We start from the raw sequence: 26,654 nt of genomic DNA, 5'->3' as shown, positions 1-26,654 counted from the left end.
GGTCTTTCCCCACGTAGGGGAAAAACCTTAAAAACTAGTATCTCAATTGTTTGTAAAACAATTGAAAGGTCTTTCCTGTAAAAGTGATGTTTTCGTATTGTACTTTGTACGACCTTTCGTTTGATATACGACAAGCATACCTTCTGAAACTTTTCGCTTTTTACACTTAATGAAATCATCCGCCTACATTTTTGAGATCGTAATTATGATATATGGAACAGAGTAGATGAGGTTTCATTTGATATGCGACAACACCATGTTCTAGAAAGATTGATTTTTGTACTTAATAACCCTATCCAACTAATTTTTGGAGGTCGGGAATTTGATATTTCAAATGTACACATCATGACCTTTCATTTGATATACAACAACCCTACCTTAAAAGAACATTTATTTTTTGCACTCAATGACCCCATCCAACCCATTTTTGGGAGACATCAATTTGAAATTTGAAATGTACGCTTTATGTTCTTTCATTTGATATGCGACAACCTTACCATCTGAGAAATTTGAATGTTTTGCACTAAATGACCCCACCCGTCCCCCTGGGATGAAAAGGGGGTTTAAAATTTCATTTTTAAATAGAGTTTATTAAGACCTTCAATTTGATATATCAGATGATCCCATTTGACAAAGTGCAAATAATGATGCAATATCAACTATATAAATAGAAGTTATGAAACTTACAAAGTCAATGCAAAACTTGAAAATTTCAAATTCATTTTTTGGTGTTTTTTTTTCCATGGAATGTTTTTGGTATTTGGTCAAACATATAACTATATATGTCAACCTCTTCAATTTCTAAAACATTTTAAGTGGTAAGCTGTTGATGATTCAGAAATACATGCCTCCGCTTGCAAAACTTCAAACTGCATTATCTCTAAAACGACAATAGATATCTCAAATCTGTTCAATGATAAATGATCTACAGCTGAAGGACAACATTATAGAAAAAGAATTGGGACAATTTCAAAGATCACCAAGGTTACAATTAATCATCAAATATATGATGCAATACCAAACTTGAGAACCGGAAGTCGTAGAGACATGGGACTACCACCATTCAACTCGGGACCACTTGACCTTTCAAATATCACAAGGTCAAGGTCATACTATACTGTGAAGGTCAAGGTAAAATTTCATCATGACCTGACATTGACTTCAAATTGAAGGTCTTGAATTACTGATCATCTTTGCAGTTTATAGTAGCTTGCTATCTGTTACCTTTTAAAAGATATACACACAAAACTATACTTTTAAGAATCATCTCGATGTAACTTTTGAACAGACGGTCGGACATTATTGAGCGTAATGTATAAAATGTAGAGCTCGTCGAGAGGAACATTTAATACACAGTATATATGCAGCAAACTCTTATCGTTTTCTTAATATGTAAGCTTGAATTTGCAGCCTAATTTGTTTTGCACTCAGTGACCTTTGACCTTGGGTGCAAATTGAAGGTCATATGCATTAAAGAATATTAGTGAAGGTCCCAAGTCTCTACGTCTTCCGGTTCTCGAAATATAATTTTTCTAAAAATTTATAATTTTTCAAGGGGAATAACTCCTTATCAGGGAAAATAACCCACTATTTTTTTATGTTTATTAACATTGCCATCTGTTCCTGTACATGCTGTCATTTTCAATTCTATTCTATCTCTAATACTTTTTAAGAAAATTGCAAATAAAAAAAATGCTTCAAGGGGATATAACTCTCAAAGGGGATGATGAAATCCTACACAGCCTCATCTGGTAATACGTTATAATGAGATCTATCGATGGTCAATTTTTGGTCTTGTTGACTTCAATAGAAACGTGGGGAGGGCATGTCAAAAAAATGTTGGAAGAAAAAAAAACATTAGAAAAACAATAAGGTCTTTCCCATGTAGGGGAAAGACCTTAACAATAAGGTCTTTCCCAGGTAGGGGAAAGACCTTAACAATTACGATTTTAGATTAGAGATTCTACACAGGCATGCTTTGATATATTTATAGCCAAAATAGTTTACCTGTGTGAAAATGTCAATAATTGACATACATTTGTTAACTAAACAAGTAAAGACAAACTATGGTTGAAAGATAATAAATCACATAAATATTTCAGGACATTTGATTTATCTTAATAAATATAGGATGTAAAAACTGCAAGTGCAAACAAATTTAATCATTACATGATCAGCTGATATTTTTTTACGCAAACATCGTGGTGATATCACTGATAAAAATCACTCCAACAATCCTCCAGCCCTTTCACATATTAAGCAATAGATCTACTTATATTGTAGAATATCCAATGAATATACATTCATCGTCTTATTGGATGTATCGGGTAAACCAAGATTTGAATAAAAATCCTTTGGTAATCGGATATTTTTAGCTGGCATTTTGGGTATCCGATTAGCCGGAGTCTACCATAAAGATAAAAAACAAGTATTTTTTTCACTAATTTATTGACATAATACTTGTTGTAAAATAATTTATTTTTGTATTTAATCAAATCATTAAATGGACAAATTGTACTATTCTTTTTTCACACAGACCAACAAACAGGTTGGGACCCCCCCTTTTTTTTTCTATTATGAGTGGTGTCCCTAAAATGAGGGTCATTTTACTGTTGAAAAAAAAGGAAGAAAATTTTAAGATTTTTAACTCAAAAGTGGGAAAATTCATTATTTTTGGAACAACTTTTCTAAATGAGGGGTCAAATTTATAAAGAAGATATCAGTTTAGAAACATCACCAAATTCTTTTGACATGTTTTGGCCATTTAATACTTAATAGATCCGTAGTTCTTGGGGAAAAGTTTCATCAAATAATATGAAGATAAAGGTGATAATTTTTTCCAGTCGGTTGTAATGTTCTTCCAATGAGGTTATCCCTCATTTGGAGTATTGTTCCCAACCTGTTAAAGGTCCATCTTTGTGCATAATTAAAAATTGGAAATTTCAACAAGCATCTAATATTCTTATACAAGAAAATGAACCCTGGTCTGCTAGCTACATGTTCATCTTTTCTACCGATTTAATAACTAGAATCATGCAAACAGACTTAAGAAAAAGGCATGTAAGTTCATCATACAAATATGACACTTTTTCTAGACAATCCAGATCGTGCAAAATACTTCGCTTAAAATTGTAACCTTTAAAATTGTTGTTGCGCACTAACAAAAAAACCATGGGAACTTTCAAAAGTTGGCGGGTATGTAACAAGTCTTACTATTTTTATGCCCCATTTATGGGCATTATGTTTTCTGGTCTGTTCGTCTGTACTGCTTCAGGTTACAGCTTATGGTCGAGGTAGTTTTTGATGAAGTTGAAATCCAATCAACTTGAAACTTAGTACACATGTGTTCCTTATGATATGATATTTCTAATCTTACTGCCAAATTAAAGATTTTACCTAATTTTCACAGTCCACTGAACATAGAAAATGATTGTACGGATGGGAAGTTCATGTACTTATGACACATTCTTGTTTGAAGAAAACAAAAACCATCATAACGATAATGGAACAAAGCAGCCTGGGTTAGTGGGGCTGCTTTTATGATAATTCAAGTTACCTTTTATTCACCGTCTTCCACCTCAGAGCTATCAGCTCTTTGCTTGATGTTATAAAGTAAACCTGTAGCCTTGATATATAAAAATGATAAAATCTGAAGCGAGATGATGTATCAAATACTCTTGCTTTATACGTTTTCAAGACAAAATATTCACTCAAACGCGCCCTGATATAAAAGGGTGCAGTTGATTTTTTAAAACTGCAATAATATCAAAACAGTAAAGAAGATGAATAATAGAGATGGGCCATTTGTACATAAATTAAGGGGAAACTACGTGCAAAGTATTAGTATTCGTTGTTTCATTGCATTTAAATTTTAAATTTAGTCCTGGTATCTATGATGAGTTTATTTACAACCACTGGGTCGATGCCACTGCTGGTGGAGATTTATTTCACCGGGGGTATCACAAGCCCAGTAGTCAGCACTTTTTGTGCTGACTTGAACTATCATTGACATTGTTATATTTATAAATTAACTGTTTACATGATTTTAGATTTTTTTAAATACATAGGTTTTTCTACCTCAGGCATAAATTACCTTAGCTGTATTTGGAAACACGTTTAGGAATTTTGGATCTCTATGCTCTTCAACTTCGTACTTTATTTGGCTTTTTCTTAACTTTTTTTGGATTCGAGCGTCACTGATGAGTCTTTTGTAGACGAAACGCGCGTCTGGCGTATATATAAAATTTAGTCCTGGTATCTATGATGAGTTTATTTACAACCACTGGGTCGATGCCACTGCTGGTGGAGATTTATTTCCTCGAGAGTATTACAAGCCCATTATGGTCAGCATTTTTGTGCTGACATGAATTATCATTGATACTGTTATATTTATAAATTAACTGTTTACATAATTCTGAATTTTTTTAAATACAAACGTTTTCCTACCTCAGGCAAAGGTTACCTTAGCTGTATCTGGAAACACTTTAAGAACTTTTGGATCTCTATGCTCTTCAACTTCGTACTTTGTTTGGCTTTTTTTTTTTAAACTTTTTTGGATCCGAGCGTCACTGATGAGTCTTTTGTAGACGAAACGCGCGTCTGGCGTATACATACACTTTAGTCCTGGTATCTATGATAAGTTTATTTACAACCACTGGGTCGATGTCACTGCTGGTTAAGATTTATATCCCCGAGGGTATCACAAGCCCAGTAGTCAGCACTTGTTGTGCTGACATGAATTATCATTGATATTGTTAAAGAAGTAGGTCCGGTAAGGGCCGATTTCGGCCTCAATTTTCAAGTTCATCTAACGAAAGATTTTAGACACTTTCTAAACACTTTAGTGTCTATTTCAATTGATCCAATTAGTTAATGGGGAAGATTTTAACTTAATAAGTCATTTAAAACGCCCCAATTCAAGCTTAAATATGAAAAATCTATCAAATATGCCAAAAATCGTCACTTTTCAGATGGTTTTTGTCAAAAATGAAAGTGGCCGCATCCGTGTTCATCCTCAACCTTTATATATATTATGTATTATCATCAAATACAACTTACATTTCAATATTATGAATGAACACGAATGCGGCCACTTTCATTTCAGACGGAAACCGTCTAAAATTTAACTAATTTAAAAATGCTACAATTGTGAAGATTTCAGTAATTTAGCATGACTTAATGATGCTAGTACCCGATATATGTGCATTGTTTTGTCAAAAACAGCCCATATTTATGTAGCAGTAGCATTCTTCTTTGCAATTAATATCTAAACGATTACGTTTTCACAATTTTCTAAAACTGCTATATTTTGAGGCCAAAAAGGGGTCTTACTGAACCTACTCCTTTATAAATTAACTGTTTACAAAATTTTGGATTTTTCGAAATACTCAGTTTTTTCTTCCTCAGGCATATATTAACTTAGCTGTATTTGGAAACACTTTAAGGAATTTTGAATCTCTATGCTCTTCATCTTCGTACTTTATTTGGCTTTTTTTACTTTTTTGGATTCGAGCGTCACTGATGAGTCTTTTGTAGACGAAACGCGCGTCTGGCGTATATATAAAATTTAGTCCTGGTATCTATGATGAGTTTATTTACAACCACTATGTCGATGCTACTGCTGGTGGAGATTTATTCCCCCGAGGGTATCACCAGCCCAGTAGTCAGCACTTTTTGTGCTGACATGAATTATCATTGATATTGTTATATTTATAAATTAACTGTTTACATAATTTTGGATTTTTTTAAATACAAACGTTTTTCTACCTCATGCATAGATTACCATAGCTGTATTTGGAAACACTTTTAGGAATTTTGGATGTCAATACTCTTCAACTTCGTACTTTATTTGACTTTTTTTACTTTTTTGGATTCGAGCGTCACTGATGAGTCTTTTGTAGACGAAACGCGCGTCTGGCGTATATATAAAATTTAGTCCTGGTATCTATGATGAGTTTATTAATAGAAAAAGGGGGTCTTGTGGCAAATAAAACCAAGGTTTTGTAGAAAATCCACAGATTTTCAGGTTCATCATAACCTTTTGGCTAAAATGGCCGTATTTACACCCCAATTTAACTCTGAGTACAGAAAATAACTGCCAGATGTCCATTGAAAATGTATGTATCACTGTCATTTTGCTTAGTTTCTTTAGTTACCTATTCTGATATCGATCTCGAACTTCTTTTTATCTGAGCTTTACTCTGCGTTTCGCTGTGTGTTTGGTTTTGTTCTACATTGGCTTGAAGTATAGTCGGAGGGTTTAACCCCGCCTCATTTGTGCGGCTGTTCAAGGTCAGGAGCATCTTGCCATTGTTAGTCTTGTATGATTTATAATTTAAGTTCAGTTTTATGTATTGAAATTTATAATGATGTCTATTTTCCCTGCACTACTACACATTTTTGTTTAGTAGCCCATTTTTTGTATCTGTTATTGCCTTTGAATTTTTATAGTAACTACATGAACAGACTCAGATCTTTGTGTCTTTAGTGATTTTGTTAGTTCTTTTTGTATCGATATGTGGAGTTTGTCATTACCCCTGAGTAAACACAAAATTGCTGTCCAGGGTAGATCGAGAATGATGGATGAAGTGGTGATTTTTTTAAAGTGAAGTTATATTTTAGCGACAAAGTCGAAGGGGGCGTTAGGGTTGCACTCTGTCCATTCGTTTGTCTGTTTGTCCATCTGTCAGTCCCAAACGTCATTTTCCAAAAATGTGGAAAACTGATTTGACGGACTGACAAATCAGTTTTCCACATTTTTGGAAAATGACGCTTTCAGCGGCATGTTTCCGATACTATTGACCTGAACTTCCATTACATTTCTCTGCCTACCGCGCTGGTTTCATATTAACATTTTACATACAAACTGGAATCTGCTTCTATTATTATTATTGTTTAGTAATCAACCGGGAACCAGTTTACATACTTTATTTACATAATAAAAAGATTGACCTGTTCATATGTTTATGTTACCACAATGGTATTTTGAGCTTTCTCTTTGTTATATTTTTCATATTTATTCAAGCTTTCGCTTTTATCTACGTAATAAACAAATAGATCCGTTTTGACATGGTTCTGGACTTTTCACACACCGATGATCAGCAATCGCTAGACAAAAATAGTTCTCCTAAATAATGTCAGCCTTTCTTACCCTTTCAACTTTACAACCTATTAATCGGGATCATCTTGACATCCATTGGATAGATACTGGTCTTTATTCAGATTTACGAAGTTTTGAATAAGTGGAAATTAATACCAACGCGGTGCGTATGAATCGTCTTGGTATCCGGTCCTTCTTATTACCAAAATGATCGAAGTGTCCCAACACGATGTTGTTAAGGTACTCATAAATCTATTTGTATAACTTTATTGTTTATGTGAAGTTGTTTTGATCAAGGTTGGCCCAAAACCACAATTAATGACCCTGCTTTTCGTTGTTCACGAATATAGTTCCCTTTAATTATAGTGTATTTTTTCTTTATTTTTTTTCTTTCCCTTTCTCATTCATTTCTTAGCTTCTCTGGGGTGGAAATGAAAGAAGAGAGCTGAAATAAACTTTTTGATGTTTTATTTTAACTGATTTTAATAAGGAAAGAGTGATTAGGCCAGGTGCAAAAAGGTAATATTTACACTTTTCGGAACATCTCTTGACTTGCCTATAGGGGTATGGATGTGTATTGGCCAAATTTGTATGATGTAAACATGCATTTTTTCTAAAAGTCGCATATATTTTTGGACTTGTACTGTACATTACACACACAAAAAATTAGACAAAAAGAATAGGCCAAATTTTTTTAATGCGACAAAACGTTATAAAGAAATGATAGAGGAATTAATTGTGGTCACGGGCCGGTTAAAGGTCAACGATTAACTTAAAAACAATATCGGACAATATATAGTATAAATTCCGTAATTACGTAATATGAGGAAACTGTAAAAAACAAATTGTCAAAATCAATGTATTTATATATTATTATTGTATATGTTGTATAACTAATCATATTTAATAGATAATACTCTTACTGTTTAATATCCCTGGTTCAACAGTAACTAATTTACAGGGATACCCGACTGAATGCTGTGAGTCGAGTAAGTTGTAAACAGCAGAGAAATGTGCAATAAAAGATTTATTTTATTTTAAAAAAAAAGAAGTTTAAAAAAAAGAAAAAAAAGAAGTAAAACTAAAACATTGTTTAAACATTAAAGATATATAATTAATCGGGGGGAAACTTGATAGTCTTTCCGTTTTGCAAACAACTGCGTTTATTATAAAAAAATATAATGTGTCCGTGTTGGAGCACTTCCTATTGGTTATAAGACAGACCGAATTACCGGAAATCCGACTCAATCTTTGTTTACAAAGTTACAATAGCAGAGTCTGTAACAAACTGTATCTGTATGACATGTAAATAAATTGTCGATATCGATGCTGGCTTTTATACATCGGTTTGAGAGAGCGTCGCCGATTTATTGGTGGGGTGTGAGAACATATTTGAAGCTCTGTACGTTTGATGCGCGCACAACAGTGTCGTCTAGCTGATCCATTCTCTCTTGACTCTCTGGGGATACATTTTGCCGATTGACATGTTTATTTTTATTACCGGGCAGGGGTCGCATACTATGGCTCCATATTCAATTATAAGATCACTTCCTAAAGGTCTAGTTCATTATTCTAACCTGACACAAATTTCAATAACTGGAATGCTTCCCAAGTTTAATATATGGTGACACACTATAACAGCATAATTACTTGGAATTGTGTTTAATACCATGATGGTTCAATGGCATAAACTTTAATGGAGACATAAATTTGACATGAAAGATTGTGGTTTAGTGTAAAATAAAATAAACTAGCTTACTATGATATATGGTTAAAGAATGAATATCAATTATATGGGTTATGAGCAGAGTTGTTAAAAATATCAATATGGCAGAGAAGTGGTTTCAAGTTTCATATAAAGCGACCTGACTGACATGAAATAAAAAAATCAAAGGAGTATCCCTATTTGTCTATTTTCAAGGTGAAATAAAACTAGTATAACAATATTATGTTATTGTGTAAATCTACAGAAAAAGAATTTGCTTCAAGTTACAGAAATAACTATGTCACTAGTAACTTATCTAATTATTATGTGGGTAATAAGTCCTATAACATATGACCTCAGGAGAATTATTTACTATTTCTATTTACTGTTCTGATAAAAAGAAATTACAATCAATGTGCCACACTTTGCATTAAAAAAGAATTATGAAAACATCAGTATGAAAACGTTAAAAATTGAATAAGAATGCGAAGTCATATGTTATAGGACCAGTGGGGTATAAGAGCTTGTTACAACAGGTTTTTCATAATCATTTGGTTTGAAAAGGATACTAGTAGTCTGTATTCTTGATTTAGAAAAATGTAATTGCAAGAAAAAAATTGCACATTACTTAGAATACTTTAGATCATTCAGGTAGTCTTTATTTAGTAAACAAACAAACAAACAAACAAATAATTTATTAGAGTCTCACCTCTTTAAAACATTTGATATACAACACAATATAATATTAACAATTTATAAAAGAGCCACTCTAAAAAGAGTTATGAGAGACTGTAAAAACACAGATTAAAATACATTGATATTACATCTATGATATATATCAATATATCTTAGCATAAAACACCATACTATTAAAAACAATTATACAAAAGAAAACAAACAACATTATAAACACTTATTACTTTAGTATGTACAAAAGAAGAGCCATTAGTCATTGGATATTGTAGAACTTTTAAATTGTCTTGACCTATTTATTAGTACAAAAGAACAGCTAGTAGTCATTGGATTTTGTAGACCATTTAAATAGTCTTCACCTATTTATAAGTACAAAATAACAGGTAGTAGTCATTGGATATTGTAGATCATTCTAGTATTCTAGACCTATTTATTTGTACACAAAAACCAGCTAGTAGTCATTGGATACTGTAGATCATTCATTAATCTTGACCTATTTATTTGTATAAATAAAAAACCAGCCAGTAGTCATTGGATACTGTAGATCATTCAGGTACATTTTGTCCTGACTCTTGACCTATTCATTTGTACTAAAAAAAAACATTCAGTTGTCATCTTCACTTCACACACACATATACGAATATCAATTATATGCTTACGAGATATGTTGCAATGTTAAACTTATTACGGTATGTTAAAATCAAGACTTGCATAAAAAAATATCCCAATATTAGAGGCAGTAGCGTCATGTTTCCTCAGAGCTTTCAGCTCTTTGATTTTATTCGTGCTTGGAGATATTGATTTGATATTTGATGTATTCTTTTTTATATGATGACAAGTTACAGATTAAGTTCAAATTATGTTCTGGTCTGATGATTTTGTGCAGAGTAATGACTTAGAAAATTCACTTAATTAATCATTTTCCGCACTTTTTTTGTCATTCATATAACTATGGATTTGATAATTCGTATATAGTGTTATCATGACAAATTACAGATTAATTTCGAATTTTGTTCTGGTCGGATGAATTTGTGCACTGTTATGGTACTTAATATACTTAAATTGTCAGTTTTCTACACTTTTTTGCGTCATGCTTGAAGATATTTGTTGTAGTTTACACCAGGACAATTGTAGATTAAGTTAGAATTTTGTTCCTTTAAAATGAATTGTTAACCGTTAGGGGACTATGTATTGCCAGGGAATATAACGCTTGTTTAATTCGTTTTAGTACAATGAAATTATCACGATATAAAAAATAATCATGTTCATTAAAACACAGCACAAGGTTAACTCAAATGTTGCTAGTCCGTTCTAGCCTGCAGTTTTTATTATAGAGAAGGTATACTTGACTCTTGATATACCCCTGTACAATAAACTGTTAAAACCATTGCAAAATAAACTGCCTCTTCTCCTACCATGTCTTCTCTTCAGTCGGGTTCTTGTGTTTTTACACATTTTTCCATTTCTATTCTAATTTTTATACGCCCGTCTTTTAGACGGGACGTATTATGGTATACCGTTGTCTGTCCGTCCGTCCGTCTGTCCGTCCGTCCGTCGTCCACACTTCGGACAATAACTCAAAAACACTTTCACCAATTTCCATGAAACTTACATGAATTGTTTATATCTATTGACGTAATTTCAGATTTTAAGGGGGTACCCAACACTATACCCCAAAAAAAATTCTGTCGTTTAATTTTTCTTAATTTTTTTTCATTGATAAACTAGGCCAACCTAAACATCTTGTAAAAATTTTGAAAGATTTGAACCATAGGTTTAAAAGATTTGGCAACTCAAATATAGCATCGGCCAAAATTGGAAGTTTCTGAAATATGGGTATGGGGTTAAACATGTTGAAATTTTTAAAACTTAATCCTAAATTGACAATAGCATAGCTAATAATGATAGCTGAGGTAAATATTAGGTCTCTGATACCTTTTTCTTGTAAGTTTTTTATTCTAGATTTAAAATTTTGCTCGAAATTTAATAGGGGGTGTCAGAATCACCCCCGAAAAGTGAATGCTGTGCTTCTAGTATTTGAAGAAGATTTTTTTTTTTTGGAAAAATAATATGTCGTTTTATTTAAAAAAAAAACCCTAAGAATTTGGAGTGCTATCCTAGTCTACGGAAGCGTATTAGCGCCACACATTTTTTTTTTTTTTTCTTCTTATGTTTGCGTTATAACGCAAACCTTTGCGTTACAACTCAAACCTTTTGCGTTACCTTTGCGATATAACGCAAACCTTTGCGTTATAACGCAAACATCTTTATTTCAATTATTCATTAAGTTTTGTATATATGTCCGTCTGTCATTCATTTCGGATGTGATTTACTAGTAGATAAAAAAAAGAAACATACATACAAGGCCAAATCATTATAATAAATATGCATAGGAATAATGGAATAATTGAAATGCAATTATACATAAATTAAGACTGATTTGTGCATCAGAAAAGTATATAATTTAACAAGAAAATAGATATAGTATATAGTCATATTAAAATTGAAAGATCAAAAATAATGTCATACAATTGTGAAACCTCCAAGTCAAATAGACAAAATGATCTTTCTGCTTTAAAATGAATTATTAATAAGGAAACATTTTTTTTAAATCTCAGAATATGATCAAGATTCTTTGATAGAAAGTCATTGAATTTTCATTTCAATATAATGAAGTATTTTTAAGATGCTTGGGTAGCAATTTGAATAGAGAGAACATAATTTTATTAATAAACCATCTTCATTCTATACATTTATTGCCAAAGGGTAGCTTGTTTGAATGTAACCTACTTTACACAGTTCTCAAACGAGAGCTTACTTTGGAAGTATATTTATATTCGGTTATAGCTATATTAGCAGGGTTGATTTTTTTCTTAGGTATAACCTCAATTTACTCAATTTTCTTTGTAATATATATACTAGTAGTAACTTGGATATCGTTTTTGGGGACCTTTATAGTTTGTTGTTTAGTGTGAGCCAATGCTCCGTGTTGAAGACCGTAAGTCGGCCTATGATGGTTTACTTTTACGAATAGTGACTTAGATGGAGAGTTTTCTTATTGGCACTCATACCACATCTTCTTATATTATTCTGCTCATTATTAGTCATTGATATGATCTAATTATTCAAGCAGTTTACTTTGCAATTACTACAAAGGTGATCAATTTTATTATATCCAGCCTCCTCCATTAAAAACTACTGTTTCCTTTGAATCTTAAATAAGAAATAAGATAACACAAATGTTTGCGTTATAACGCAAAGGTTTGCGTTATATCGCAAAGTTTTGCGTTAAACGCAAAAGGTTTGCGTTATATCGCAAAGGTTTGCGTTATAACGCAAACATAGGAAGAAAAATAAAAAGAAAAAAAATGTGTGGCGCTAATACGCTTCCGTACTAGTCGGTTGTTCTTGCAAATTTTTTTAAAAATTTAACCGTAAGATTTTTTGTTATTTAAGTTTAATGTACCCCCCACCCTCAAATTGGTTCATTAAATAAGGGCAAAATCTATTCAAAAAGTACATAATGGTCATATTTTTTTGCGCCTTTTGAACTAGGCCTTAGATATTTGGCATGTGGATGTATCATCACGGAGTTAAGTGTCTTGCATCATGATGACCTTATTGTGACTTTCAAATGTGACCTCAAGGTCAATTATATGTTGTTTTTTTCATGAAAAACACAACCATGTAGGCCATAAGTTCTTCGCCCTTGACCTAGGTCTTACATCTTTAGCATGTGGATGTATCATCATGAGGTAGTGTGCCTTCTTAAAATTTTGACCTTGAAGGTTGACCCGATGATGATAATTGTGTTTGTTTGTAAGAAACACTTGTACGGGTCATGACTTTTATGTAGTTATGAATTCATATTTATTTTAAAAAATCATATTACACAACCTTTAATCGACCATACAACAATAAGACACATTTTATGACATGTCAATCCATTCCATGGACACGGAGTACATAATGGACATGTTGTCTCATAAAATTGTTTGAAAAGGAAATAGTTTCTATTGAAGCGCGCACTGTACGTACTTAACTACTTAATAGACAGCAAGGTGAAAATTTCCTAGTAATCAAACAGTAGGAGGAGTAATGCCAAATATATACCAATAATGGGACGGATGGAAGGGTAGACAAACAGGGGTAAAACAATACCACCCCCCTTGACATTCAGTTGCAGGGGCAAAAAAAGGATGTAACTGATTTTTGATTTGACACGTCAAAAAACCTATGATACATAGGGAAAAGCTTTAAAGTTGGCAGATGCTTTACATGAGCAAGATTTTCAATTTATTGGTCTACAGATTCAAAAATACAAAAATATACAATTCAAAACTTAAGAACAAAACTATTCGTTCAAAGAATGACGGCTCATGAGAGATGAAATATAGCTGACTGTGCAAAATCCTTATACTGAGAAATCAAGTTCATTAAACATAGAACTTTTTTAGTATTTCTGCAGAGATTATGAAAATAGATACAACTGGTTTTTAGTTAAAAGCACGGCAGTTACAAGTTTCACATTATTTTTTGGGTCCCTTGTTATTATAGAGAACGATTACTCTATTCAGTAATAATCTTGAGTTGAGACCTGAGAAGAAAATAAATCACTTGTCACTTGCAATATAACACCACACTTTCTTTTTTATATTTATTTCAAAATTGCATTTGATAAAAAAAAAATCGGAAAGGTACACAAACATGACAAAGAAAAATAACAATTTTTGCTATCCCTTCGAAATTCATTAATAATGCAAAAATAACCTGTTCTATTCATATCATACATGTGCAGTTTTAGTTTCAACCACGATACTAAATATAGACTTTTCTTTCCCTAAAATTGCGGACGGAATAGAAAACACCCGTTTATTTTCTACACTTAAAATAAATTGTCAGGATAAAGGTTGAAAAAAGATACTAGAAAGATGTAATATTTTTTTATTCAGATGAATATGAAAGTGCATACTGTTACATGTGTGTATTGTCTTGTGGACTGAATCGGATGTTTTTTTCTTCTTCTTGTCTTTGTTCCATGACATGTTAATGCTGCACTGGTGGTTGATTATCCCCCTCGGTATCTTCTTACTTTTTACATGAATATAAATCATGTAATAAAATATTCAATTATTGCACTTCAAAAATATATGCCAGAAATTTTAAATTATAAATTATTCATAACCTATTTAACATTACTACGTATATTAATTACTAAGCCCATATTTCATTAAAAGCTACATGTATGGTTTTAAAAAAAGTATTGTGGAGTCCATTCAGTTTTGATTTTAATCAATTTTGTAGTACGAAGATCTACGAACAGAAGCATTGTATAATTGTCCATGGTTTTTATACGACCGCAAAAATTTTAATTTTTTGTCGTATATTGCTATCACGTTGGCGTCGTCGTCGTCGTCGTCCTACGTCGTCGTCGTCCGAATACTTTTAGATTTCGCACTCTAACTTTAGTAAAAGTGAATAGAAATTTATGAAATTTTGACACAAGGTTTATGACCACAAAAGGAAGGTTGGGATTGATTTTGGGAGTTTTGGTTCCAAAAGTTTAGGAATAAGGGGCCAAAAAAGGGCCCAAATAAGCATTATTTCTGGTTTTCGCACAATAACTTTAGTATAAGTAAATAGAAATCAAGGAAATTTAAACACAAGGTTTATGACCACAAAAGGAAGGTTGGGATTGATTTTGGGAGTTGAGGTCCAAACAGTTTAGGAATTAGGGGCCAAAAAGGGGCCCAAATAAGCATTTTTCTTGGTTTTTGCACCATAACTTTAGTATAAGTAAATATAAATCTATGAAATTTAAACACAAGGTTTATGACCATAAACTTTTTGGTCCCGTTTACAAATTGGTAGACACATTAAGGTCCAAAGGGTCCAAAATTAAACTTTGTTTGATTTTGACAAAAATTGAATCCTTAGGGTTCTTTGATTTGCTGAATCTAAAAATGTACTTAAATTTTTGATTATTGGCCCAGTTTTCAAGTTGGTCCAAATCGGGGTCCAAAATTAAACTTTGTTTGATTTCATCAAAAATTGAATAATTGGGGTTCTTTGATATGCCGATTCTAACTGTGTATGTAGATTCTTAATTTTTGGTCTCGTTTTCAAATTGGTCAACATAAAGGTCCAAAGGGTCCAAAATTAAACTTAGCTTGATTTTAACAAAAAATAATTTCTTGGGCTTCTTTGATATGCTGAATCTAAACATGTACTTAGATTTTTGATTATGGGCCCAGTTTTCAAGTTGGTCCAAATCAGGATCCAAAATTATTATATTAAGTATTGTGCAATAGCAAGAAATTTTCAATTGCAGAGTATTCAGCAATAGCAAGAAATCTTCAATTGCAGTATTGTGCAATAGCAAGAAATTTTCAATTACACAGTATTGAGCAATATCAATAAATCTTCAATTGCACAGTATTGTGCAATAGCAAATATTTTCAATTGCAAAGTATTGCGCAATAGCAAGAAATATCTAATTGCACAATATTGTGTAATAGCAAGAAATTTTCAATTGATTGGAGTTATCTTTCTTTGTCCAGAATAGTAGTTGAATCAACTTAAATCATTGTTTTATAAAATATACAATGTATATTCACTTTTACTACCAACTGATAAATTAAAACAATCTTTACCATTCAGTGATAACAAGCACTTGTTTTACATTTTAATATTTTATGATGTATTTAAATGAGTAGTTATTGCTATTTCTTCAATTTTTTTGAGAGGATTAATATTCAACAGCATAGTGAATTGCTCAAAGGCAAAACAAACATTTTAAGTTCATTAGACCACATTCATTCTGTGTAAGAAACCTATGCTGTGTCAACTATTTAATCACAATCCAAATTTAGAGCTGAATCCAGCTTGAAAGTTGTGTCCATACTTGCCCCAACCTTTCAGGGTTCAACCTCTGCGGTCGTATAAAGCTGCGCCCTGCGGAGCATCTGGTTTTATTTATTTAGTTAACATTTTATTGTCAGAGGCTTGGATGAAATTTGAAAAAAGGCAAGACACGCATTTGAGCAAACAAAAACAGTAACTTGGCATAACAAGCAGATTATAATCTATGTAAACAAATTCAGGATAAACTAATGAAAATTGCAGGTCCCTAAAGAATGAAAAATTCAAATTCAGGACAATGATGTCAGATGAGGGAGGGTAGGTAGAAGGGGTCCTGATCCCGAAATCCCGGGCTAAAAACACGAAATCCCGAGTTTAAATAAATTTAAATCCCGCTATTCCGAAGTTCAAAAAAAGAATTCCCTTATCCCGAAATTTCGAACTTAAAAAAAATATCCTGGTGCAACCCCTCCCCCCCCCCCCTTTTCCAATGATTTAAAAAATGCAGGACAACATTTTTTATTCTAGCCCTCCCCCCATAAAATCAGATGGTATCATCCTTAAACTTTTGACTTTTTGTACTTTATTTTATTTTATGTAAGACCTAGGCAAGTAAAAAACGAAAACAGTTATGGTCCTTTCTGTTTCCCTACTTTTCTAACTTCCTAGTTTTCTTTTGGTAATTTTTTTCACTCTGAAATTTCCCTTTTATGTCTCTTTGAAGATTCATTTATTGAAAATAAGTAACTTTAAATGGATTAAAAGATTAAATGAATAACAATAGGTGTACAGCTGCTCTTAGCAATAATGTAAACATTTTGATCATGATCTTTTAAAAGCTTGCATATTGCACATGATTTTAAAACGTAGCAATGAATCGGACTATGAGTAAGAGTTATCTTATCTTAGGTGTTCTGTACCCCCTTAAGTTTTGGATTTATGGTGCTTTATTCATAAAAAAGGGGGGATTTTCAACACTTCGGACAATAACTAAAAAAGGCTTTCACCAATGGCCATGAAACTTTGGTGAATTGTTTATATCTATTGATGTAAGCTCCCTTTCAATTTTTATAAATTTCAGATTTTAACTTTTGAATTTATGGGGCTTTATTCATAAAAAAGGGGGATTTTCAACACTTCGGACAATAACTCTAAAAGGCTTTTACCAATGTCCATGAAACTTTGGTGAATTGTTTATATCTATTGATGTAAGCTCCCTTTCAATTTTTATAAATTTCAGATTTTAAGTTTTGGATTTATGGGGCTTTATTCATAAAAAAGGGGGATTTTCAACACTTCGGACAATAACTCAAAAAGGCTTTCACCAATGTCCATGAAACGTTGGTGAATTGTTTATATCTATTGGTGTAAGGTCCGTGTAACACTTATCAATTCAAAGTTTTAAAAAGTTTTGAAATTTTAGATTTTTGGAATTTTGATCAAAGTTTTAAAATATCAAAATTTCAAATTGTGTAAAAGTTTTGAAATTTTGAAATTTTAACCAAATTATTAAAATATTAAAATTCTAAATATCGTTTTTAAATTTGATCAAACTTTTAAAATACTAAACCTAACGTGCAATTTTGATTTTTTCACTTTTTGAATGTTTGGTTTTTTAAACTTTTGATTAAAATATCAAAAATAGAAAAGGGGCAAAAAGAGGGGTACCTGTAAACTGGGAAACGAAATAAAAGTGAAACGAAACGAAACAGAATGAAATGAAAACATGCTGATACATAAAAGTTAATGTATAGAATAAAACCACAGGTACGGACAGTTCTATGAGGTGAAAAATAGGATGACAAAATAAATATTTCTCAAAAGAAGAGAATTCATTTTGAACCAAGACACACGGCTCTGATAATGACCATTTTACATGATGATTTACCCAGCACCCATATTTTAGGAGTAACAGTAAAAACTGATTAACTCGCAGTAAGTCAAATAGTATGGTTAGGCTGAGTATATATGTGTTTTCTGCTGGACTTTTAAAGCAATAAAATGGTTCAATACACGTTGTATTGTCTTATTTGATTTCAACTTTTTCTTTTTTTCTCTACTATTTCTTACTTTCTGCAATCATGTCGGTAGATGAATAAATCTTTAATGATCATCTTTAACGTTTTAATCAGCAATAATTTCCTTTCTTTATTAATTATAAAAAAGAAGAGGTGGTATGATTGCCAATGAGACAACTATCCACAAAAGGCCAACATGACACAGACATTAACAACTATAGGTCACCGTACAGCCTTCAACAATGAACAAATCCCATACCGCTATAAATTGTTGGCCTTAGATATTCAGCTTTGAGCGTTCCTGATCCACAAAAGCGCTTCGGTCGTAACTTTTAACGTTTTGTTTTCATTTTTTTATCGTTTGCATGACGATCGTATATTGCCTTGTATCAATAATTTCAGTTCTAAGTATTTGTACGGTAGGAAATCTGAATTCATGGTGTCCCAATGAACGTTGTGGTATCTGGAATGTGGGAGGTTTTCGATATCTTATTACGCCGAAATTAAGAGTAAAATCAATTATCGGTAGCCTGGAGTCAGGAAATTTTTATAAGGTTTCTACATAAACTCTTCATAGATAGTTGCCCGGGTGTAAATTTTTTATTTGCGCCTGACGCGCGTTTCGTCTACAAAAGACTAATCAAAGACACTCGAATCAAATTAAGTTTAAAAAAAGCCAATAAAACCAAATTAAATTAAAAAGGTAAAAAATTTTAAAAAAAATAAGAAACGTTAACATACATGTACAACTTATCGTTCTGGTTTTGTAAAAGCTGAACACATTCATCATATTTATCATAAACGTATACCATACACATTATTTCCAGGCTTCATATTAATGTAAAAGTTGCCGCTGTACATTATGCCCCCATCTATCCACTTGTAGGCGTCCGTATTTTGAAAATTAAAAAAATATTTTGAATATTTTATATTAGCGATAAATGGTAATCTTATTTGGGAATCTGATATATAAATATTGTCACTAAGGTGACACTTTTTTTTTTAATTTTATTTTACTTGGATACATTCACGAGGGGCTTCAATAATGGTACATAAAAATATTTTGAACCCCAGTTTGATAGGGGAAAAATCTGTGCAAGCAGAGGACAAAACAAATATCATCTGAATCCAGATTCCCCCCATACCTTAAAGTGTTAAATTTTGAACCAAATAATTTGATCAATAGCGATAAAAAAAACTTCATAAATTAAATTTTAAGAGCTTAGCGCGATTTTTTTACTTCAATAAAACAACTTTTGGAGTTAAATGGGCGCTCCCTTAGATAACGTTTGGACTGATGCTTGTAAAAAGTATATGCATTTATCATATACGTAGCTCCATTGGGGGCTCTAAATCAACCTCTGTTTTTAAATAGCACATAAAAGGAAAAGGTTTTTTTTTTTTGGTATCAAGAGATATCATTTTTCCGTATTTGTTATTTATGCATTTTTAAGTTATCGAACGATAATCGACTTTAATCAAAGTAAAAGAACACAGGTACGTCCAATCAGAATGGGACGTGTAAAGAGAGTGCCACGCTGTCAGCTGCATGTAGATTTTTCCATTTTTGGCCATACACCAATGTTGCTCTCGAAAAACCAGTACATTGTAAAATGCTGAATTTCAAGTAAAGCATTCACCTACAGAACACTGAAAACTGAATATTTGAAAGTGAAGTATATATAAGAACCGAATCAATTGAAGAGGTGTTTCGCTAAAATGAAGTTAATCTGATGTACAATGGTTGTCTTCTGTTGATGTAGTTCATACGTGTTTCTCGTTTTGATATAGATAAGACCTTTGGTTTTCCCGTTTGAATGATTAACACTAGTAATTTTTGGGGCACTTTATAGCTTGCTGTTCGGTGTGAGCCAACGCTCCGTGTTGAAGGCCTTACCTTAACCTATAATGGTTTACTTATATAAATTGTTATTTGGATGTCGAGTGTCTCATTGGCACGCATACCACAACTTCCTTTATCTATTAAACATACCAAAATACATCTATAAGGGCTACTTTGCCCGAGCCAGCTGAATCCTGAGTTTCTTTGAAATTTGTATGTAAAGAACCTATTTTGAATTATCGATTTTTGGTTGTCAGTGACAAATATTTCATGAATGATAGCAATAAATACACCAGGGAGGATTTGTGTTTGTTATTCATTTGATGAAGACATTATCTTTCAATTAGTTTAATTGAGGTCTGGAGCTGGCTTTATATATATATGGCAGTCCTTTGTTAATTTATTAACATTGTCATTTTGATTACTTTCTTATGTTTCCTATTCTGACATAGGACTTGGATTTCTTTTAAAGTGTGTTTAATTAACTGTGTGAATGTTAGTTCATTCTACATTTTCTAGAGGTAGAGGGGGGTTGTGATCTCACGAAACATGTGCATTTGTGGGCCTGCATCTGTCCCAATTCAGGAGCCTCTGGCCTTTTTGATGCCGGTTTAAATAGGTGCCGTGTGGATATGTTTCCCTCTTTTCGCCCCTTTTCTATTTTTGATATTTTAATCAAAAACTTAAAATATCAAACTTTCAAAAAGTGAAATAATCAAAATTGCACGTTAGGTTTAGTATTTTAAAAGTTTGATCAAATTTTTTAAACTTTCAAATTTAAAAACGATATTTAGAATTTTGATATTTTAATTATTTGGTTAAACTTTCAAACTTTCAAAACTTTTACGCAATTTGAAATTTTGATATTTTAAAACTTTGATAAAAATTCCAAAAATCTAAAATTTCAAAACGTTTTAAAACTTTGAATTGATAAGTGTTACACGGACCGTGTAAGCTTCCTTTCCATTTTTATAATTTTAGATTTTACGTTTTGTTAAGTAATGAATTTTTATACTTAAAAAAGGGGGATTTTATGAAACTTTGGTGAGTATTTATGTAACATCCCTTTTGGTTTGTATATATATTTCTAGTTGATCATATAAATTCATTTAAAGCATAAAAGACAAGTTAAAAGAGCAACGGGCGTATCATGCGCTAAAGCGCAGCCCTTTATTGAGATATAACAAACATAAAAAAACGAACTCCTATTCGATACGGTAAGTTCCTAATCAGATGATTACTGAGTTAGCATTTTGTTTTTCTGAAGAACTTAAGGTTTATGTACCCTTCTGTAGCCATTTTGTACGAACTTTTCAAACTTCAATTGTATCAAAACTACAGATATAATGAATAATAGAAATAGGCCATTTTGTACATTTTCCAAGGGGAAATCTGATGCAAAGCATTATTTTTTACTGTTCCATTGTATTTAATAGAAAAAGAGGACTTTGTGGCAAATAAATCAAGATTTTTATAGAAAATCCACTGCCTTTATCCTTGTACTCTCATATTTGGCAATTTGATGACTAGTAGATATAGGATTATTGCATGCAGTGCTAGCATTGATTTCCTTAAAACAAGTTTATAAATGTAGTTATTGGTTAAAACAAATATAAATATGGCCAAAATCAAGTACACCTTTTAGGGTGCGCTCGACTTTAGTGACTCAGCACGAGGTGTTTTGGAATTTACAGGTTGCTTAGAACTTTTTGTAAAAAATAAACGCTAGCACATCATGGAAAATCAAGTGAGTAACTTATGTTTCAAATTTTATAACAAAAATTTCTGTATTAAAGTCTGTGAATTTTCTATAAAAATCTTGATTTATTTGCAACAAAGTCCTCTTTTTCTATCAAATGCAACGAAACAGTTAAAAAAAATGCTTTGTATCAAGTTTCCCCTTGGAATATGTACTAAAGGGCCTATCTCTATTATTTATTATATCTGTAGTTTTGATACAATTGAGGTTTGAAAAATTCGTACAAAATGGCTGCAGAAGGGTACTATATAAACCTTAATATTATAAGGCACATCTACATTGAAATTTAAATGCAAAACCATGAACAATTAAATTGAAACAAAAGTGTTTCAAAAGCATTTATATTTCCGTTTCTGTATAGAATATTTATTTATGATATGTAGCTGACGTAAATATTTAGTATCGAAAATTACTCTCTTTGGTAAGAAGTTCCCTACTTTTACAAAATACTATGAATGTTTTGTTGTGACACCTACATGTACATAGTAATTGCGTTCTTGACACTAATGAATATAACCGTGGAAGTATTATATTGACATTTTACTTCCACGATATATATAACTTATAGATATAACTGATAAATTGTTGTTGGGGATTGCCGAAATCCAGTGGTTCCTTGGGCAATCTGCGGGGCTCAGCCAAAAACAAAATGATCGCCGCAAAATACTTGAGAAACGAATAGTGCTGAAAATTTGGTTCAACACCAGATGGCGAAGTTGAAATCATCGGGGTTCCCTTCGTAAATTTTACAGACGCCATCACAAGTTGGTTGACTGTTATGGAATTTCCACCTCACAGATAATATCGGATTGTTCCGTATGTAGTAACTAAAATTCTATTCCCTTTTTACGAATGTGACCTTCCGAATTAGACTATTTACCGGGTTTATAATAAAATGAACAACACGACGTGTACAAAAAATGTAACACATGTGAGGCAGAATATGCTCACCCTTGGATCATCCCCATTTTTAGAGGGGTTCGTGTTGCTTAGTCCATAGGTTGCACCTTATAAATGTAGAAGTGCTATGTACGAAATATTCCATATTGCCAGAAACTGCTAGAATAGTTCAGGAACAAACCACGGGAAAATGCCTACCCCTTGGGTCATAAAACAAATAATTTAACTTGTAAATGCTATGATTTTATGATTTTAAAGATCTTTATTTAGAAAATGATAACTGGGCTTGGAAGTTATGCAACAATCAGATGTAAGCAGTCATTTCTATAAAATCTTAAGTTAATTTATTCATAAGACTGGTATCTGCATACGTACAACTATTGCAAATATGGCTTGTTTTAACACTTCTAGTAAATATATTAGCTAGATATGTCAGATATATTTGTTTGAGATGATACTGATAATGATGACAATTTGAGGCAGAAATTGTGATCTTTCATTGATAAATAGACGTACAGTAAGATGTGGACTGGATATTTAAGTATATAAAAGTATATGCAGTGTATTTTTATGTTATATTCTGATGAATAAGTATAAATGTGGAAAAAAGGTGTGTTTATAGAGAATTTTCTATTTGAATAAATGTTTGTATATGTTGCATTTTGTAATAACAGCTGTTTCTCAAACCACACCTCTTTTTGGGAGATGAAAATATTCATAGACCATTAATTTTGTTTACGTACTCGTTCCAAGATATAGGCATATTGTTTATATGGAAATATGTGGTAATCCTACAGTCAAGGTAGGGGTAGTTAGAAAGTTAGTGTTAGTTTAAACGCTTAGAAGTTTGGGCGTATGAACGTTGAAAATATGCCGCACTGTCCCATATTTTGACCTTTGAAAAAAAAGAAGTGCATACAAATGTATGAACTTTCTAGGATATAATTTGTTTCAAAATGTCATAGTAAAATTGATACAGTTTTAGCCGTAAAAGGATTTCTTATGGGAACTTGCATTGTCGATATTTACAGAAATGTAACCTTTTGTTTCCTTCGTTTGATAATAACATAAAAGAGACTATTTGAAAACATACAGGATCAAATAGTTAAAAGTAACTCAAATATACTAAATAGAATTGACAATAAAAATATTTTCGTTTTTAGCGTAGACAATTGTCAGATGGCTGCAGAAATTGTGGAAGACGAGCAACGTTCAGTTGAAAGAAAGGAGCTTCCTGATGGCAAGAAGTTCCACGTGTTCATATCCTGCTGCGATAGGGACAAAGTGTGGGCCAGAACAGTAATGCAACACTTACAAAATGACTATAACTTTAAGTGTTGTGAACCATCAGCAGATTTTATACCAGGAAGGAAAATAACAGAAAACATAGAATATGCTATGGTTAATTCCGTGAAAACAATGTTTATTTTAACGGAGGAGTATAAGAAGAGTTACTGGTGTCAATTTGAAGTAGAATTCGCTATATTAAAGTTGCTGGTTGAAATGAAAGAAAATGTCATCATTCCAGTGTTAAAGGAAGAATGTGAGATACCAGGATATCTTAGGCCGTTTACCTACATAAATGGTACTGGAGATATGGACGTCTGGCTTCCTAAACTTGCCTTAGCCATTGAAGCAGAAGGTATTGTGTCTTACATTTTTACATTAAGTACATGACCCTGTTTGTCTTTTTTGCATAATTATAGATTATTGTTGGTCATCTCAACGAGATTGATTTACTCGCTTGAGCTTGAGCCGAAAATATGGTTTTAGTGCTAAGTCATTGATAAAGAGTTTGTACTTACTGTTTGTTTTTGTTTGTTTTTTTCCATTTATAAAATGCACTATTCTAGAAGATATGATCGGAACTGAAAAACAAATGTGTAATCTGAACTGGCTCTACTTTTCGCCGTATCAATTTTAAAAACTTTTTTTTTTTACATTCAGGCTATTTGTATTACCATGATATTTCAGATTTACTTTTAAAATATGTTTTTTCTGTGCGATTTAACAGTCAGGGGTATTTCTAAGGACAATATGTGCAGAAACACTCAACGATTTTTACCTACTAGTGTTTTCGATAGTATTTTAGAGTACCCCAAAACTGGTCATATTCAATATACCCTACACATAAAATGAAACGATGAATTTCCTTAAGACTTTGGCAGATGATGCACGGACCCCTACCTTTTCATTGATGTAATTATAAGAGTTTAGTAAGAGTTTCTGGTGTCAATATGAAGTAGAATTCGCTATATTAAAGTTGTTAGATGAAATGAAGCAAAATGTCATAAATCCAGTTTTAAAAGCGGAATATGAGATACCAGGATATCTTGGGCCGTTTACCTACATAAATGGCATTGGAGATATGAACGTCTGGCTTCCTAAACTTGCCTTAGCCATTGAAGCAGAAGGTATTGTATTTTAATGCTTTGTATTTTTTTGCATTTCATGATGTTAAACACCTTAAATAAACAACAATTATTGCGTGATTACTTACATCATTATAATTTGTCATTCAACTCGCACACATCTTTCACCGAACAGACCGACCAAGTTGAATACAATGTAGAATATATAGTTCGTAAACTGATGAGTTGAGAACAGAAACGTCAAAACAACTACCAGATCATATTAAAGCAGTTCTGCAAATCATAGAAAATCAACTCGTCGATTGGACTTTATAACCAAATGGAATGGAAGATACTCTATGCAAATAGTTAGCAAAAACATAAGAAGAAAGCCACTTCAGAAGTAGATCACGCCCGACAGGGTGTCGCTGGTCGATCAGAAACAAAACAAATAGATATGTTGGTTTTGAAATCTGACAAATATAAGACATTATTCTGACAAAAATTAATATAGGAGAAGACAATTAATATTAGTAAAGCCTTTGCTTCTATAGAACGGACATTTATGACTGAAACTAGATAAAACCAGCTTTATCAGATTGTTACATGTATAATGTATAATAATACTATGTATAATGATATAAAGAAATGTATTCTAAACTATCGTCTCAGGTCCGTTCAAAATATAATGAATACGACAAGGGTGTCTGATTTCAGCTCTCTTTTTGTGTAATACCAGTAGAGTCAAAGCTCTTGATTTTTTTGTCTTGATCATCACTGAAGAGACATTTATTGTTGAAATACGCATCTGGTGCAGAAGAAATGGTACCGTTTGTGTTATCAATGGCAATATGACTAAGACGTACTACAAATTTTAAAAGAATAGATATACACGCCAAGTGAATGGAAAATGTTGTAATTTAAAAAATTGCTAATAAGCTGACGATACTATACATTTCCTCATTCACGGCAGGAAATAAGTTTGACTTTTAGTTGAAATGAAACAAATGGACGTTTATTACGCACAATACCGAAGGGGTAAGGTTAGGGAGATGAAAAAAAGTTCTAAAGATAAATATGAAAACAAATAAGACAAACAAACCTATAATAAGCCTTGGTATCTATTTTGAGTATGACAGAAAAGAATTTTGAACATGAGATATGGAAAAGGTGTTGGATAAAATAACAAAAGTTGTGGAAAGATGGCAAAACGAAAGTAAACACTCCTTGGACAGATATTAATAGTTAATTGTTTGTTGATTTGCCTTTATTTCAATTTATTACAGTATTCCATTACTTTAACTTAAATTGGAGGCCCAAAAGGATTCAATTCAATAAAGCACAAAATATAGTGCCTTCCTCGTGCTCCCCATTAGAAACGAAAGAAAACAAATCAGATGTTTTAGAGCTTATGAGAAAGGCTAT

The 26,654-nt window shown here is 32.1% G+C and overlaps 1 protein-coding gene across 4 annotated transcripts in view; it reads left to right on the top strand.

The window, feature by feature from the left end:
* LOC143048594 (uncharacterized) overlaps window positions 1-26,654 on the top strand; it is a 148,557-nt gene that overhangs the window by 101,521 nt on the left and 20,382 nt on the right. Inside the window, exon 2 of one of the 4 annotated variants that reach the window (XM_076222364.1) lies at window positions 24,042-24,520. The exons of the other annotated variants lie outside the window; for them this stretch is intronic. Within the exon in view, the coding sequence (XP_076078479.1) occupies window positions 24,058-24,520 (463 nt within the window). The 5' untranslated portion in view covers window positions 24,042-24,057. The remainder of the gene's footprint in view (window positions 1-24,041; window positions 24,521-26,654) is intronic. 4 annotated transcript variants of the gene reach the window in all.

This window comes from Mytilus galloprovincialis, chromosome 10 (assembly GCF_965363235.1).
Source record: "Mytilus galloprovincialis chromosome 10, xbMytGall1.hap1.1, whole genome shotgun sequence".
NCBI lineage: Eukaryota > Metazoa > Mollusca > Bivalvia > Mytilida > Mytilidae > Mytilus > Mytilus galloprovincialis.
This window is presented reverse-complemented; position numbering and strand designations above follow the sequence as displayed.